Source organism: Mobula hypostoma, chromosome 7 (genome assembly GCF_963921235.1).
Source record: "Mobula hypostoma chromosome 7, sMobHyp1.1, whole genome shotgun sequence".
NCBI lineage: Eukaryota > Metazoa > Chordata > Chondrichthyes > Myliobatiformes > Myliobatidae > Mobula > Mobula hypostoma.
In genome coordinates, this window is record NC_086103.1 from 124272943 (window position 1) to 124289499 (window position 16557).

The 16557-nt window shown below is 39.2% G+C and overlaps 1 protein-coding gene across 6 annotated transcripts in view; it reads left to right on the forward strand.

The window, feature by feature from the left end:
* The window catches only part of dlg2 (discs, large homolog 2 (Drosophila)), an 841994-nt gene extending 827369 nt beyond the window's left edge, over positions 1-14625 (forward strand). For all 6 annotated transcript variants that reach the window (XM_063053945.1, XM_063053946.1, XM_063053947.1 and 3 more), the window contains 2 exons: positions 4969-5060; positions 11262-14625. In XM_063053945.1, the coding sequence (XP_062910015.1) occupies positions 4969-5060; positions 11262-11368 (199 nt within the window). In that variant the 3' untranslated portion in view covers positions 11369-14625. The remainder of the gene's footprint in view (positions 1-4968; positions 5061-11261) is intronic.
* Positions 14626-16557: the final 1932 nt, after the last annotated feature.

Consider the following 16557-nt stretch of genomic DNA (forward strand, 5'->3'; position numbering starts at 1 on the left):
AACAAATAGAATTATGATCATTGGAGCCAAAGTTCTCCCTGACTGATAAGTTCAGTTATTTGCCCTGCCTTGTTCCCTTAGAGAAAGTCCAGTATTGCACCCTCCTGAGATGGCTGTTCTATATATTGACTCAAGAAACGTTCTTGGACTTTTCTCACATATTTCATCCCATCCAGGCCTTATCACTCTGGGTAGTCTGGTCATTACTAGTCAAATTAAAATCTCCTGCAGATGAGGTCATTTGCTCTTTTGCTTCCCTTCCTCTCTCTGTAGATTCTCTTTTCAAATGATAATTCCTTATATATAATATTAACGCAGGCTAAAGTGGGTAGCGGGAAGGGTCAGAGGAGTGTTGTTGACCTATCTTTTGTACGAGATGCTAAGACAAATTTGCCTTTTCAGATAAACTTGAAAATAAATTTAACAAGACGGACAATTTTCACCCCACTTTCATTACCCCATCTCTTTTCCCCACTCCTTCTTCATTTAACTGTAATGATCTGTTAGCAGGGATGCTAAATATTTTATAGTTCTCAAGCAGATATTGTCCACGTTTATGCAGCCGTAAATAGGTCCAAGGGTTGAGCTATTCTAAAGTTCTTTATGAAAGAAAGTCTTTTCCAGGGTTTTCTGGGCCTAATTAAAAGCAAAATAGCTTCCACCAAATGTGTGACAGGTGGGGAAAGAGTAAGAGGGGGAGGAACCAAAGCTGGGTACAGTATCATAGTTGTTGTCACACCAGCAGACTATACATTTGAATAATACTGAAAGATTGTGTTAAGAATCCCATACTTTGTTCACTTTGTCAACAGTTTTTCAGCAATGCCATCAGTGATCAGTGTTGTTTGATTATGTACACTAACTTTCTGACATTACTTGATTGAAAGTTGATTTATCATGAGTGAAACATGTCACAAACCACTTCTAGGTCATTTCAAATCACTCCGGAAATTCAACAAGGTGCTTCCCAGGGTAGTTCACCTTTTCTACCTAGTTTTTATTGTAAGCAAAATCAGAAAAATAAGTCAACAAGAGGAAAAAATAAGTAAAACTATGAACAATAGAAAAAATGCTGAGAGAAGTTGAGGAAGCAATTAGACAAAAAGGTGTTTCAGATGTAAAGATTAGTCCTTTTTCCCTCGCACTGGATTTAAAGACTGTAATGACTGTTCTTTGTAATCTTGTACACCCCCATTAGCTTCGAAAGAATGAAAGTGTCAAAATCATGTTAAGAACAGTGTCCCATAGTAGCTTGCATGAGACTTCCTTGCCATATGTGTCATGGTCCAGATCGGGGTCCCTTTAAATTTACCTTGTTTATGTTACGATCTGGACCGTTGATTCCCTGTTTTCCCGTGTCCCTCGACTTTGGTGATTAGAGGCAATTAACGCTCGGCAGTCTCCGGCTTTCAGCCGTTCGGTGCGGGAGCATCTGCAAAGTCATCTAAGGTATGGTGTGCCGGTGTCATCTGGCCAGAGCAAGCCTAGTCTCTGCCGAAGCGAGTGCTGGTAATTCGCCTCTCCTCACCGGAGTAACCCTGTCCAGTTACCTCGCCAAAGCGAGCCTGCAAATTTTCCTCACCGAGGTGGGTCCATCAGCTAACCCGCCAGAGGGAATCAAGAACTGCTGTCTACTGTTCCCAGGCCGAGTCGAGAGCTCGCCACTACCCGGGGGCTCCAAGTCAAGTCCTGGCTCTGGGGGCATTCAAGCATCAAGTCAAGTCCTGGTCCTGGTGACATTCAAGCAGCAAGTCAAGTCCTGGCACTGGCGGCTTCCCAGTTCTGTCAAGTCCTGGCCCTGGCAGTTTCCCAGTTCTGAGTCAAGTCTTGGCCCTGGTGGTCTGTGATTCCTGTCCTACCCCCTTGTCTGAATCCCTTCTCTGCCCCTCTCGCCTCTAGCCCTCGTCTGCAACCCTCGCCTGCACTTCGGTCTAGTTCTATCGCCGGAGCTAGATAGGTACTGTCTGGTGTGCTTTCATGTTGTTCTTGTCTTGTCCTCACCTCCATGGGGTAGGTCTGGCCGTCTTGCCGTTGCCCCGCGTGGGGTCATGTCTTGTCTGGTCCTCGCCTCCGTGGGATAAGTCTGGCCGTCTTGCCATTGCCCCACAGGGGGTCATGTCTTGTCTTGTCTTGTCCTCGCCTCCATGGAGTAGATCTGGCCGTCTTGCCATTGCCCCGCGGGAGGTCATGAGTCCCAGCCCTATGTCCTGTACCCAAGGAGGGGTCCCGGCTCTCTGTTCTGTGTGTGAGTCCCAGCCCTATGTCCTGAACCCAAGGAGGGGTCCCGGCTCTCTGTTCTGTGTGTGAGTCCCAGCCCTATACCCTGTACCCAAGGAGGGGTCCCGACTCTGTGTTCTGTGTATGTGCCTATGGTTCCATGTACCTGCTCTCCCGAGACCGAGGCTCTGTTTTCCATGTTCCTCCTCTCCCTAACCCATGTCATGTCCATGCCTGGTTCTGGGGTCCGAGCCCGAGGCAAGACCCAGGTACTGGGTCCTTTCCCAGTCTCGGGCTCGGAGTCCATACCCTAGCCTCTTCATGTCTCCTCTAGTTCTGGGAGCCGATTCCGAGTCCAAGCCCAGACCCTTGGTCCCAGCCTAGTCGTAGTCCTGGGTCCTTGTCCAGTTTGCTACTCCTGCTCCTGCCTTGCTCTCCTGGTATCGAACAATAAACTAAATCTAAGTAACCTCACAAGATGTGTCTTGCATTTGGGTCCACCCTTGCTCCCAGTGCCCCCGCCATTGTGACAATATGTCCTCGACAGGCAAAGTGGCAAAATAAGTGAGGGAATGAAGACTACAGAATAGTTCCAGATTACATGAATGTTCTTTCTTTAATATAGAAAATGAATAGTTGAGGAAAATCAGTTCTGATTCTGAAAAGAAGACCCATCATAGCACAAGGGGTATTCTATAACAGTGGTCTTAAATCCCATTTCAAAACTGATGATAATTTGCTTGGAAATTCTTCTGCACAGGAAGATCAGCATGCAACAGATGATGAAAATACTGTAGAATATGCAGACCCCAGAGAACTCATTTTGCTCAATTAACTGGAATTTCAGTTATTCAAAGCTCTTTTAAGAGCTGATATGGAGACCATTGCTGCTACGTGTTACCATCTGGTGTAAACAATTTGTCTCTTTTTATCTGAATTTATTCCTTCATTTTTCTTGATAATGATAAAATGTGTTTTTTTTCTGAGGTTTATTCCTATTTTGACTAGGCAGTTGTCTTTTTCTAAGACACTAACAGGCTCTCATTTATTAATCTCAATATAAACAGCTGGCACAGATGTAATGAGCTGCATCATTTCCTTCTGAATCATATTTTTATGATTTGATTTTACAAAATCTCAAACATCGGTTGTATCGTATTATGTGGTCTCACATGTGGTACTTAGAAACACAGTCATTACCACTATGAAAGTTGACTTTATATATTCTTGGTCTTTACACACAGTTAATCAAATCTTCTACATTTTTACTTTTCTGAATTCTTATAAACTTTGGTGAAGTTCCGGAAGACTGGAGGGTGGCTAATGTTGTTCTATTGTTCATGAAAGGTAGCAAGGATAACCTAGGGCTGTACAGGTCCATGAACCTGACTTAAGTTGCAGGTAATATATTGGGGGGAATTCTGAGAGACAAAATCTACCATCACTGGATAGTCAAGGTCTGATCAAGAATAGGCAGTATGTTTTTGTGCATGGGAGGTCATGTCTGTTTTTCCAGAGATACCTAAGGAGACAGATGAAGATAGGATAGTGGATATTGTCTACATGGACCTTAGTAAAGCCTTTGTATGAAAGGCTAATCAGGAAGGTTAGGTCACATGGGATTCAGGGGTAGCTAGTGATATGGATTCATAACTGACTCAATGTATAGGAAACAGAGGGTGATGGTTAAAGGTAGATTCTCCATTCAGAGACGTATGACTAGTGGGGTTCCCCAGCAGTCAGTGTTGGAACTTCCGTTATTATTAGGTGTGTAAATGATTTGGCATGAATAGCAAGTTTTCTGATGACATTATTGATGGTGAAGCAAGGCACAATGAACTGCAAAGATATCTTGATCAGTAAGGGAGATAGGTTGAGGAATGGCAAATGGATTTCAGCTTGGATAACTGTGAGGTGATGCATCTTGGATATTCAAACCAGGGTAAGATTGACATAGTGAATTGCAGAGCACTGACGTGTATTGTGGAACAGAGCACCCCGGGAGTATAGGCACACAGTTTGCTGAAAGTGGTTGCACAAGTAGATGGGGTAGTGAAGAAGGCATTTAGGATGCTGGCTTCATCAGTCAAGGCATCCATTTTACAAGCAGGGACGTAACGTTGCATTTGTATTGTTACTGAGGTAACGTTTAGAGTATTGGGTACAGTTTTGGTCATCCTGTTTTAGGAAAGACATTGCCAAGCTGGGGAGGATGCAGAAGAGAATTACGAGGTTGCTAACTGAAATAGAGAGTCTGGGTTATAGGGAAAAGTTGGCCACACTGGATCTTTCTTTCTTGGAGCGTAGGTCATAGGAATTTATAAAATCATGAGGAGTATGGATAGGTTGGATGGTCATGCTCTTTTCTCCCAGGGCTGGTGATTCCAAAACTGAAGGGCACAGATACAACAAAGAGGGAAGAGATTTAAGAGACTTGAGAGACAACTTCTTTAAACAGAGGGCATTGAGTGACTGGAATGACTGCCAAGGAAATGGTTGAGGGGGGTACAATTGCAACATGTAAGAGGTATTTGGACAGGTATATGGAAGGGAAGAACTAGAGTTATGGGCCAAATGTGGGAAGCTATGACTAGTGGGGAAGATATTGCTGTCAGCATGGGCCAGTTGGGACAAAGGACCTGTTTTCCATGCCGTATTACTCTATGACTTTTCTAGAGTAGCCAATTCTTGACAAAAACTTAATAAGTATTGTACAAAATGTAATGCATACTTTTTTATATATATATACAGGGAAATGAATAAACGCCTGACAGAAGAGCAAGGCAAAAAGACATTTGAAAGAGCTTTAAAACTAGAACAGGAATTTGGAGAACATTTTACAGGTACTGTATGTATCCAAATTTACAAATTACCAGGTTGCACAGAATCTCTTAAGAAATGTTACTACTCTATCTTATATGTGCATAATATGTAGTTGTTTTAGAAGAAAGAACAGAAAATGAAGGAAATGGTGAACATCTTGGACAGCATCTATGGGGAGAGAAATGGTTAACAGGTTTTGGTTGATAATCTTCATCAGAACTAGAAAACTAAGTAAACAAGTGAGTTTTAAATTAAATAGAACATGGTTGGAGAGAACACCAGGAATGCTTGTTTTGAATTGTAACAAGCATTTATCACCCTCCCTTAGGCTTCTGTCACCTGGACAATCTTGCTATCCACCATAGTTTTGTACTTGCATTTTGTCTCCACCCCATCCACTCTCTTCAACCTGGAGTACTTTGTTTTATCAAGAAATTCCTCCTCATCTCTGTTCTAAGTTGATACTCCACTATTCTGAGACTGTGCCCTCTGGTCCTAGACTATCCCAATATAGGGAACATCCTCTCGACCTCTACTCTATCTAGACCTTTCAGTATTCAAAAAGTTTCAATGAGATTCCTGTCATTCTTTAATACTCCCACAAGTACAGGCCCTGAATCATCAAAAGTTCCTCATATGTTGATCTTTTCATTCCCGGATCATTCTCATGAACCTCCTCTGGCCCTGTCCAATGCCAGCATATTCTTTCGTAGATAAAGGTCCCAAAACTTCTTATAGTACTCCAAGTGCAGTCTGATCAATGCAAGTTAACATTTAGGGAATTCTGCTCAAGGACTCCCAAGTCCCTCTTCATCTCTGATTTATGAATGGAAATTCTGATTTCTAATTGGAAAATAGTCTACACCTTTATTCCTTCTACCCAAGTGCAGGACCACACATTTCACTACAGAATATTCCATCTGCCCATTGTCCTATTCTGTCCAAATCCTTCTGTAGACACCCTGCTTCCTCAACACTATCCAGCCCTCCACCTATCTTTTTATCATTTGCAAACTTGTCCACAAAGCCATAAATTCCATCATCTGGATCTTTGACATATAACATGAAAAGAAGCAGTTCCAAAACCGACCCCTGTTAAACACCACTAGTCACTGGAAGCTTGTAATACTATGGGTTTTTATCTTGTTTAGCAGTCTCATGTTCGGCTCCTTCTCAAAGGCCTTCTGAAAACGCAAGTAAACAACATCTACCAACACTTCTTTGTCTATCCTGCCTGTTATTTCCTCCAAGAATTCCACAGATTTGTCAGTCAAGATTTCCCCTTAAGGAAGTCGTGCTACTTTGGCTTAATTTATCATGTGTCTCCAAGTACTCTGAAACCACATCCTTAATAAAGGACTCCAACAATTTCCCAGCCACTGCATTCAGGCTAACTGGCCTATAATTTCTTGGCTTTTGCCTCCCCCCGCCCTCCACTTCTTAAAGAGTGAAGTGACATTTCCTCCAGAACCATATTCCAGAATCTTGTGAATCAAATTGCTCCACAATCTCTTCAGATATCTCTTCCAGAACCCTGGGGTGTAGCTTATCTGGTCCAGCTGACTAATCTACCTTAAGACCTTTCAGCATTTCAAACACCTTCTCCTTAGTATTAGCAACTAAACTCACTTCTTTCCCTGACACTTTCAAATTTCTGACGTACTGATGATGTCTTCCAAAGTTAAGACTGACAAAAAATATTAATTGAGGTTGTCTACCATTTCTTTGTCCCCCATTGCTTCCAATCCAGTGTAATTTTCCAGTGGTCCGATATTCACTTTTGCCTTTCTATTACTTTTTACATATCTGAAAAGAATCTTTGGTCTCCTGTGTTATATTATTGGCTAACTTACCTTCATATCTCATATTTTCTTTCTTATTGCTTTTGTAGTTGCCTTCTGTGTTTTTCAAAAGCTTTCCAATCCTCTAACTTCCCTCTAGTTCTTGCCAGATTATATGCTCTCTCTTTTGTTTTTATGCTGCCTTTGATTTCTCTTGTGTCATCCTGTCTTTAGAATATTTTTTCTTCTTTGGGATGTATCTATCCAGCAACCTCCAGCTTTTTTGGTGAAACTCCAGGCACTGTTCCTCTGCTGTCATCCCTGCTAGTGTCCCCTTCCAGTCAATTTTGGCCAGCTCCTTGATCATGCCTCTGTAATTCCCTTTACTCCACTATAATACTGCTACATCTGATTTTAGCTTCTCCCTCTCAAACTGCAAGCTGAATTCTATCACATTATGATGACTGCCTCCGAACAGTACCTTTACCTTAAGCTCCCTAATCGAATTTAGTTTATTACACAACACCCAATTCAGAATTGCCTTTTCCCTAGTGGGCTCAACTAGAAACTACTCTAAAAAGCCATCTCATAGGCATTCTACAAATATTCTCTTTTGGGATCCAGTATCAACCTGATTTTCCCAATCCACCCGTATTTTGAAATTCCTCATGATGATTGTTCAATTGACCTGGGTTCAATTCCCACCACTGACTGTAAGGAGTTTGTACTTTCTCTCTGTGACTGCGTGGGTTTCCTCTGGGTGCTCCAGTTTCCTCCCACGTTGCAAAGACATACCAGTTGATAGGCTAATTGGTTATTTTAAATTGTCCCATCATTATGTTAGGGTTAAATCAGAGTTGCTGGGTGACGAGGTTGGAAGGGCCTATTCCGCGTTTTGTCTCAATAATAGTTTAAAAAAACAACACCTTCAGTCCCGTATTCATCACCCTTTTAAATTTTGCCCCCATGTTACACTTCATCTCATCCCAAAGACTTCCATTTTGCCCCATCATCTGCCTATCCTTCTTCACAGTCTCACTACACATTGAATCTACTTGTCTAAGTTTTTTTTACTAATATTTAAACAGTAAAAGAGAAGCGAGAGTAGATATCAGACTAATGGACTCCTAATTAAGAAAGTATGTGCTGACATCGGAGAGAGTTCAGAGGAAGTTCACGAAAATGATTCCAGGAATGAAAGGTTATCGTATGGGGAGTGTTGGATTGTTCTGGGCCCATATTCACTGCAATTTAGAGGAATGAGTGAGGGGATCTCATTGAAACCTATCAAATGTTGAAAGGCCTAGATAGAGTGGATGTGGAGAGAATGTTTCCTATAGTGAGGGAGTCTAGGACCGGATGGCAAAGCCTCAGAACAAAGGGATGTTCTTTTAAAACAGAGATGAGGGGGGGAATTCCTTTAGCCAGAGGGTGGTGAATCTGTGGAATCCACTGCCACAAGTGGCTGTGAAGGCTAGGTATTTAAGGCAGAGCTTGATAGGTTCTTGATTAGTCAGGGCATGAAAAGTTATGTGGAGAAGGCAGGAGAATGGAGTTGAGAGGGAAATGGATCAGCCATGATGAAATAGCAGAGAAGACTTGATAGGCTGAATGGCCTAATTCTGCTCCTATCTCTAATGATTTTATGATATAGCAACTGCCCCAGCCTCAACCCTATCACTCCAGTTCCCATTCCCCTACCAAATTAGGTTGTGCTCCCCAACAAATCTAGCAAAACTTCCCACAAGGATATTGGTCCCCCTTGAGTTCAGCTGTAACCCCTCCTTTTTATACAAGTTATACCTTCCCCAGAAGAGATCTCAATGATCCAGTAATGTGAAACTCTGCCCTCTGCACCAATTGCTTAGCAAAACACTCATCTGCCAAATCATCCTATTCTTAACCTCACTGGCTGTGGTATGGCACATTATACAAGCATCAATCCAGAGATTACTACCCTTGAGTTCCTACCTTTCCACTTTTACCTAACTCCCTGTATTCTCTCTTCAGGACCTTGTCCCTATTCCTACCAATGTCGTTGATACCAATATCTACCACAACTTTTGGTTTTCACGCCCCCCTCCCTTTAGAATGATGTAGACCTGATCTAAGGCATCCCTGACCCTGGCATCTGAGAGACAATAAACCATCTGGGATTCTCTTTCACATACATGGAATCTCAATGTCTACTCCTTTAGCTATAGAATCCCCTATCACTACTGCGCTCCTCTTCTTTCCCCTCCCTTCTGAGTCACTGAGCCAGACTCAGTTCCAGAAACTCAATTACAATGGCTTCCCCCGATAGTATCCAAAGTGGTATAATTATTATAGATGTAGTTATGAAGGAGACTAGAGGTCTTCCAGACTTCCCTGATCTCATACGAAGAACAAATCGCTATCTCTGGACCCATTCTCACTGCACTAGTTATGTACTAATCAAAATTAAAAATCCAAAGTCAATGTATTATCAAAATACATATATCTCACCATATTACAACCCTGAGATTCATTTTCCTGCAGTCATATACAGTAAATCCAAGAAACACAATAGAATCAATAAAAAATCGTACCCAGTGGGACAGGCAAACAACCAATGTGCAAGAAGCAACAAAATGTGCAAATGCAAAAGAGATAATAATAATAAATATGGAGAACATGAGATGAAGAGTCCTTGAAAGTGAGTGCAGAAGTTGTGGAACAGTGCAGTGATGGGGGGCAAGTGAAGTTGAGTGGTCATCTCCCCTGGTTCAAGAGCCTGATGGTTGAGGGGTAATAATATTCTTAAATCTGGTGGTGTGGGCCCTGAGGCTTATGCACCTTCTTCCTAATGGCTGCAGTGAGAAGAGAACATGGTTTGGGTAATGGGGATCTTTGATGATGGATGCTGCTTTCCTACAACAGCACTTCGTATAGATGTGCTCATTGGTGGGAAGGGCTTTACCTATGATGGACTTGGCCATATCCACTACTTTTGTAGGATTTTCCATTTAAGGGCATTGCTGTTTCCATACCAATGTACTAATTGCTTGCTATCAATAAACAAAGAATGAAAGAAACTTACTTAAAGCCTCCACCTTTGCTTGCCTAAGCCTGTTGAGGCAAGCCTGCCTACTCCAGCACTGGCCCACTTACTGAATTAAAGAACTAATTCAATTAAATACCTAATTAAACTAATTACATTTGCCTATTCAATGCCCATATCCCTCTATTCTCTGGACATTCATTTGCAATCTAGGAGCCTCTTCAATGTTTCTATCATATTTATCTCCACTGTAATCCATGGCAGTGAATTCCAGGCACCGACCACTCTTTGTAAAAAAAAGATCTCTTTTCTGAACTTATCTCCTCTCATTTTAAATGCATGTCCTCTGGTATTAGATATTTAATTAGACGTTTTAAAGATACCAGCTCTCTATCTGTACCTCTCAATCTGAGAAACTTCCATCAGGTCTCCCGTTCAGCCTCCATTGCTCCAGAGAAAACAAGTTTGTCTAACCTCTCCTTATAGTATATACCTCTGTATACTATATAGTATATAGTACTCTCTCCAAAGTGCCCACAACTTCCTCTAATGGGGCTACCAGAACTGCATGCAGTACTCCAGATGCAACCTAACTAGAGTTTTATAAAGCTACGTTATAACTTCCTGCCTCTTGAACTCAGTACCTCGACTAATAAAGAAAAGCATGTCATACACTTGCTTTACCACGCTATCAATTTATACAGCAGTGCAGTCTTTCTGAAGGAAGGTTTATTTTGGCTTGCGGGGAATGTAACAAGTTTTGTAGCATAAATAAAATAGGACTTGTCTGAATTTCTTGGACATTCCACTGCTCTGAGATGTCAGATAGAATTTCTGGTCAGTTATTTTGTTGTATGGTATGTAGTGACTTGCATCTCATTTTTGTGTTTCAGCTATACTCACACACTTTAAATGTGGTTTCTTGCATTTGCAGTAATTTGGGATCACCTAGAATCCTGAAAGGCATTTATAAATGTAACAACTTCTTCTTCTCTTAATATTTAAAAATATATATTGATGCATGATACTTTAAGATAAATAATTCCAAGATTTTTTTAATTAAACACTGAAACTTAAGGTTGCTTGAGACCTATGTCACCAAAAGGCTGTAAATCAATTAAGAATTCAAAATTAAGAACGACAGATTTCGCTTTGGACAAGGAGATCAAGTGGCAAGAGTCAATAGTGGGTAAATCAAATTGAGCATCAATCAGTCATGGTCGAACTGAATGAGGTCTCACTCTCAAGCCATTGATGACTATTTCTCTTTATACAATTTCTGCTGATGGCCACTCATCGGGATAACATTAATATTTGAAGAATGAACCAGTCTTGATGTACATGTAGAAAGTCAAACATTAAGAAAAACTATCAAGGTAACAGAATAAATATTAATTCTTTTTTATTTAAATCCACAGCAATAGTACAAGGAGAAAATTTGGAAGAAATTTACGATCAATGCAAACTAGCTATTGAGGAATATTCAGGCCCATTTATTTGGGTTCCATCCAAGGAGAAATTGTGAATCAGCCACAGATGTGAAGCTGATGAAAACACCTGTTCAGATTTTGACATTTTATTTAATTTTAATTACATTTTCATCTCAATCCGTGTGCATAATCATGAATGCATTTTTGAGTTAGAAACTCAACAGGATGTTTCTGCGAAGTTAGGAACTGCATTAACAGGTGGAAGTGGTGTGGATGGGGGAAAGAGCATGCAAAAAGCAGGCAAGTCAAGGTTTGGCAAAAAGCATGGGACTCTAAGAAATCATGGATGATCCTACAGCATTAGCATATCCAAGCCATAAGTGTATTAAATTCTTGCATAGGAGGTTTCACTCTTATTGTAATTAAATAGGCAAAGCAGGGACTCTTGTACTTAGTTTTATTCTCTGACAGCTTTACAACATACACGAGCCTCTGTGCACTTATGATTGCTATGCTGCGATTTTGTAACTATGCAGATAGAATTCATCACATCATTTTATAAAAACACTTTTTTGCCAAGATGGAACCTAATAAAGATGAATTTGCATCTTTAAAATCCAAATTAAAAGTATGCTCGGATTTAACACATTTTAGAATGTGTCTCATTTGGCGGCTGGTTAAAATCAAAGGAAGCTTCAGAAATTACAATATACATTTTAATATTTTTATTCAATAGTTATTGAAATAATTTATAGTAAAGAATATATATTGCTGTAAATTGAATATATTTCATGACAAATCCAGCATTGACTGGCGGTATAATTATGTAGAAATATAGGATGGAGAGCAATTGATGATTAGTTTTATGGAGTGGGGTCTATATGAAAAACAACTGATTTGTGAATAACAGTAAATTCACTGCCATCTCCAAGTGTTGCCAGTGAAAATTCACTTTTTTTCTTTCCCTTGCGTATTAAGCATGCAGCTTGGAATTTTATCCTCTAATTAGTCAATGTTAAGTTGTGTGCTCTGCATTATAATAACTGTGGCTAAGTACAATCAAAGAAAGGTCAGTGAGATTTCCTACATAGCCATAGCTATGTTTTATTATTTTTAGTTTAATCCAATTTATTATTTTGTACTTGGTTCAGTGCTTTATGGCTGTTTATACTTAGAAGCTGCTATTGCAATTTTTCAAAATTTACCCCTTTTCTTTTTTGTTAAGCTAGAATTTCATTTTCTGTACTGAGTGAATTGTACTGTACAGACTGATGTATTTAAAGTGCACTGTTTGATTATGCTTGTCTTGTACTGGTTTGATCATGATTAAATACAGTTTTAGCCTATAGTACAAATTTAAAATACTCCATTCCCATTACAGGTGCAATAAGCAGAGAATTTTAAACTCTGAATATTCTTGTGTGTTTTACTATCTCCCTTTATTTGACCTTTAGTGTGCACTCAAGCATTCTCAGGATGGTTACTGGGAGAATATGGGTGGGATGGTTTGGGGGCTAGGAAGGGTAATTGGGTATTAATTGGGTATGGAATAAACAAACTGACCCATCAGTGAAGCCATCAATTCAATTTGACCAGCTACTTGCAGAAAATTATTTAATTATTTGCCCATTATGTTAGAATTCTCAGGAGTTAAGCTTACAGCATTTGGTTACTACGGATTTTGACTTTACGCTCCCATGGAGTACCAACTATATATGTGAAGCATATTACCCTAAAATCCTCAAAGCTACAAATTTACTCCCTCTGTAGTTTATTTTTATTTTTAGATCTAATATAGTTTTCTCTCATTGCTAAGAATTTGCAAAATAGCTTGTATATTTGACCTTCATCTCTTAGACTATATGGAATGACCAAGATGCCATTGTCCCCTTTTGTGATCTTAAATGAATTTATTTAAGGAGGGAAGAGTGTTCTTGAAGAATGGGTTTGATTGTAGTGGATATCTCCTAGATCCTATATATTTTTACAAAGAGTAAAATTGTATGCCTCTACATTTTTTAAAGCCCAAATGAAAGTACTCCAAATATTCCATTGTGTCAAGATCTGGGAACATGAAAGGATTTAAACCCTTTGGTCTTATCATAATTAAATACAGAAAATAACCAGAGGAATTTAATGTTTTTGCACATATTGTAATTTCATGTTCAAAAATAATACAACCAGAAGTTTAACGAGAGGGACAGTCTTTGTTTCAAAACTTGCAGACTTCTTTCGGAAGCTACATCTCCTTATGTAGTTGGATGAAACTGAAGACGATGTTCCACTGCTGGATCATGCTTATAGTTGCCTGTATAGAGGATACTACAATATGGATTAACTACCTACTGATTGCACATATCAATTCCATCCATTCCATTTGTGTAAAGGAATAAAAAATTTAGTTGTATATTTAACAATATAAATAAGTATTCATGCTTGTTTATAACTTTGAAAATTAAATTACCGTTTATTGCACAAACACATAATCTTGTACAAACTGCAATTTCTTGTGTTCCGTGTTTTTAAAATTGCATATTGGCTGCACTATTTCACAATGAACCTGCAAAATCTTAGTTCAATAAAGCCACTTCTCCGCACCCTGTTAAATGCATATTCAGTTCTGATGGCTGCAGTGTGGTACTACTTGCTGTCTGCCTGCCTTTCCTATTATAAGTGTGTCAGAAGGGGATTCACTTAATAATCTGAAGATTCCCTGGATGAATTTTATGGAGAAAATTGTTTAAATTTATTTGAAAACTGTGTCACAATATATTGGTTCTTTCTTTGAATTTCATCACCACCAATAATTGTTTTCTGATGCACATGTTTGTTAGAGAATAAAATCCAAAGCTCTTAAATAACTCAGGTTGATACAAAATAGCCTAAAGATAACACTCACTGTTACTAATGGAATAGAAACATTAGCATTCCAGAAATAAACTTAAAATTCTTCCAGCCAAATCAAAAACAAAGTACTGCAGAAATATATTTAATACAAATGTAATGCTAGTGGATTTTAAACTATTCATTAATAGCTCTCATGGTTGTCCATCAAAAAGAAGGTTCATGCTAATTAAATCATTCAGATTTATTTCAAACAATATTATTTTACCTTATTTCAACATAAATAATATTGAATCTTTCAGCATGGCTTACATAAAAATTGTTTCTGCATAATCCTCAATAATAAGGTGCAATATATTCAATGCAACATTATCTCATGGTTTAGCCACTACCAATGTTGAAACGAAAATTGATTTAAAAATTTGTCATTCATGTCTCTCAAAGATTTGTGCAATTTGTGTGAAAGTTTGAGTATGAATGACACAATGTACTGTTTGTGGTACTGTAAATAAATACAGCAGCTATATTTTCTAGTGCCACTATCTTCATTTCTGTAATATATTTAATTTATACTATAAGGACCATCAAGCAATACTGTTATTGATTTACCAATATGGTCAAAAAAACAAAGCTGCCTTGTTAAATGAGTTAAATGGGAACATTGGTTTGATTCTAAACCACTCCATCCAGTAAGAATAATTTGAAGAATAGAAATTTTAAAAGATGGGACATTTGGCCCATCCTGCCAAATCCTGAATGAACAAAAAAAGAGCTATTTATAGTTTAGTCCCATCATCCATCTCTTAGTTCTGGGTCTCATGGGTTACAGCTCTTTAAGTGCTCATCCAATTGCCTCTTAGATGTGATGAGGGCTTCTTTCCGCGTCTGACTTTCACAGAGTGAAACCTGAATCCCATCCACTTCACATTATTTCATAATCTCTGGAGCAAAACCTAGCAGATGCTAGTCATATCTTCTCCTTTCTGCTGTTCTGATGAAAGATCTTAAATCCGAAAAATTGACTCTGTTTCTCTACCCACTGACCAGAGAGCTTTCAGCACTCCCCTTTTATGCTCCCTACAGTCTTTGTTCCAGGAAAATAATCTGTCTAGTCCTCATTACTAAGAACGATAATGTTTTAAGCATGTACAACATCCCATTAAAATTTATGTCTAGTTCTATCCTTCTTGTTGCATTATGGCCAAACTAGACCAAGCAGACAGTTGTAGATCAACTACTGTTTTACAGTTTAAGCATAACTTCACTTCTTTCACTCATTGTCTCAGCAAATAAAGGCAACAATCATACAAGCTTTCTAACATTCTTACAGTAGCAGGAGTAGGCCATTCACCCTACTTATCTGCTTCACCACTCAATAAGATTTTGGCTGATCTTCGATTCCAAATATTATTCTCTTATTCTATCTCCATTTCCCTTGATTACTCTCGTATCCAGAAATCTCTCCATCTGTTCTGAATGTAATCAAAGCACGGGCACCACAGCCCTCCAGGATAGAAAACTCTGTATATTCACCACCATTGGTTGAAGAAATTTCTCCTCAGTTCAGTTGAAAGGGGTCTAGCCCTTATTTTGAGACCATGACCCCATAGATTCCCAAGCCACAGAAACAACGTACTTGTATCTACCCACACAAACCTTTTACCTGCATGCCCTTCTTGATTATGGGATTTGTGAAGAAGCACCCTGAGACCTATCTGTTCTTTTGCATTTCTCTTCATCCTATCATTTTTCATGTATTGTCATAACTTGTTGCTATCTCACACCCTCCTCCCTCCTACCCTACATTCTGAGTAAAATGCAGTGAAGTATGCTTTCAATCAGAGTGATCAGATTTTTCATTCTATAAAATGATCGGTCTTTCATTTTTTTTGCATTGGACTGAACTTTGCAGTCAGCAGGGTAGGAATCACATGCTGTTACCAGCAAAGAAAAGTGCCCATAGGTTCTAGCCACCTCTGTAACAATAACTTTTATATGGATTCTAGAACGGCGATGGAAGCAGACACAAAAATTGCATTGAAGAGGCATTTACACAGGCATGTGAACACACAAAAAATGGAGTCATACAGATCATGTGCAGGCAGATAGCTTTAGTTTAATTTTGCATCATTAGTCAGCGTGACATCAGGGACCAAAGAAGCTGTTACTGTGCTGTAAATTTATGTTCTAAGGAAACATCCATATCCAGTTTTGGTCACTGCCATGCTTCAGTTCAAAAGGAATTTCTGGCCAGCCACAGTCATCATAACATTGGGATGGCTGACCAGTCAATGACACTAAAGAATTCCCACAGAATATTTAGTTAATATGTCAAATGTATAAAAGAGTGAAATATAAAAATCCGAGAATATTTTGAGTAAAATAGAAGCTCATAAACAAGAATAGTTAAGTAATATTCAAATAAAAAGGCCAGGATTCT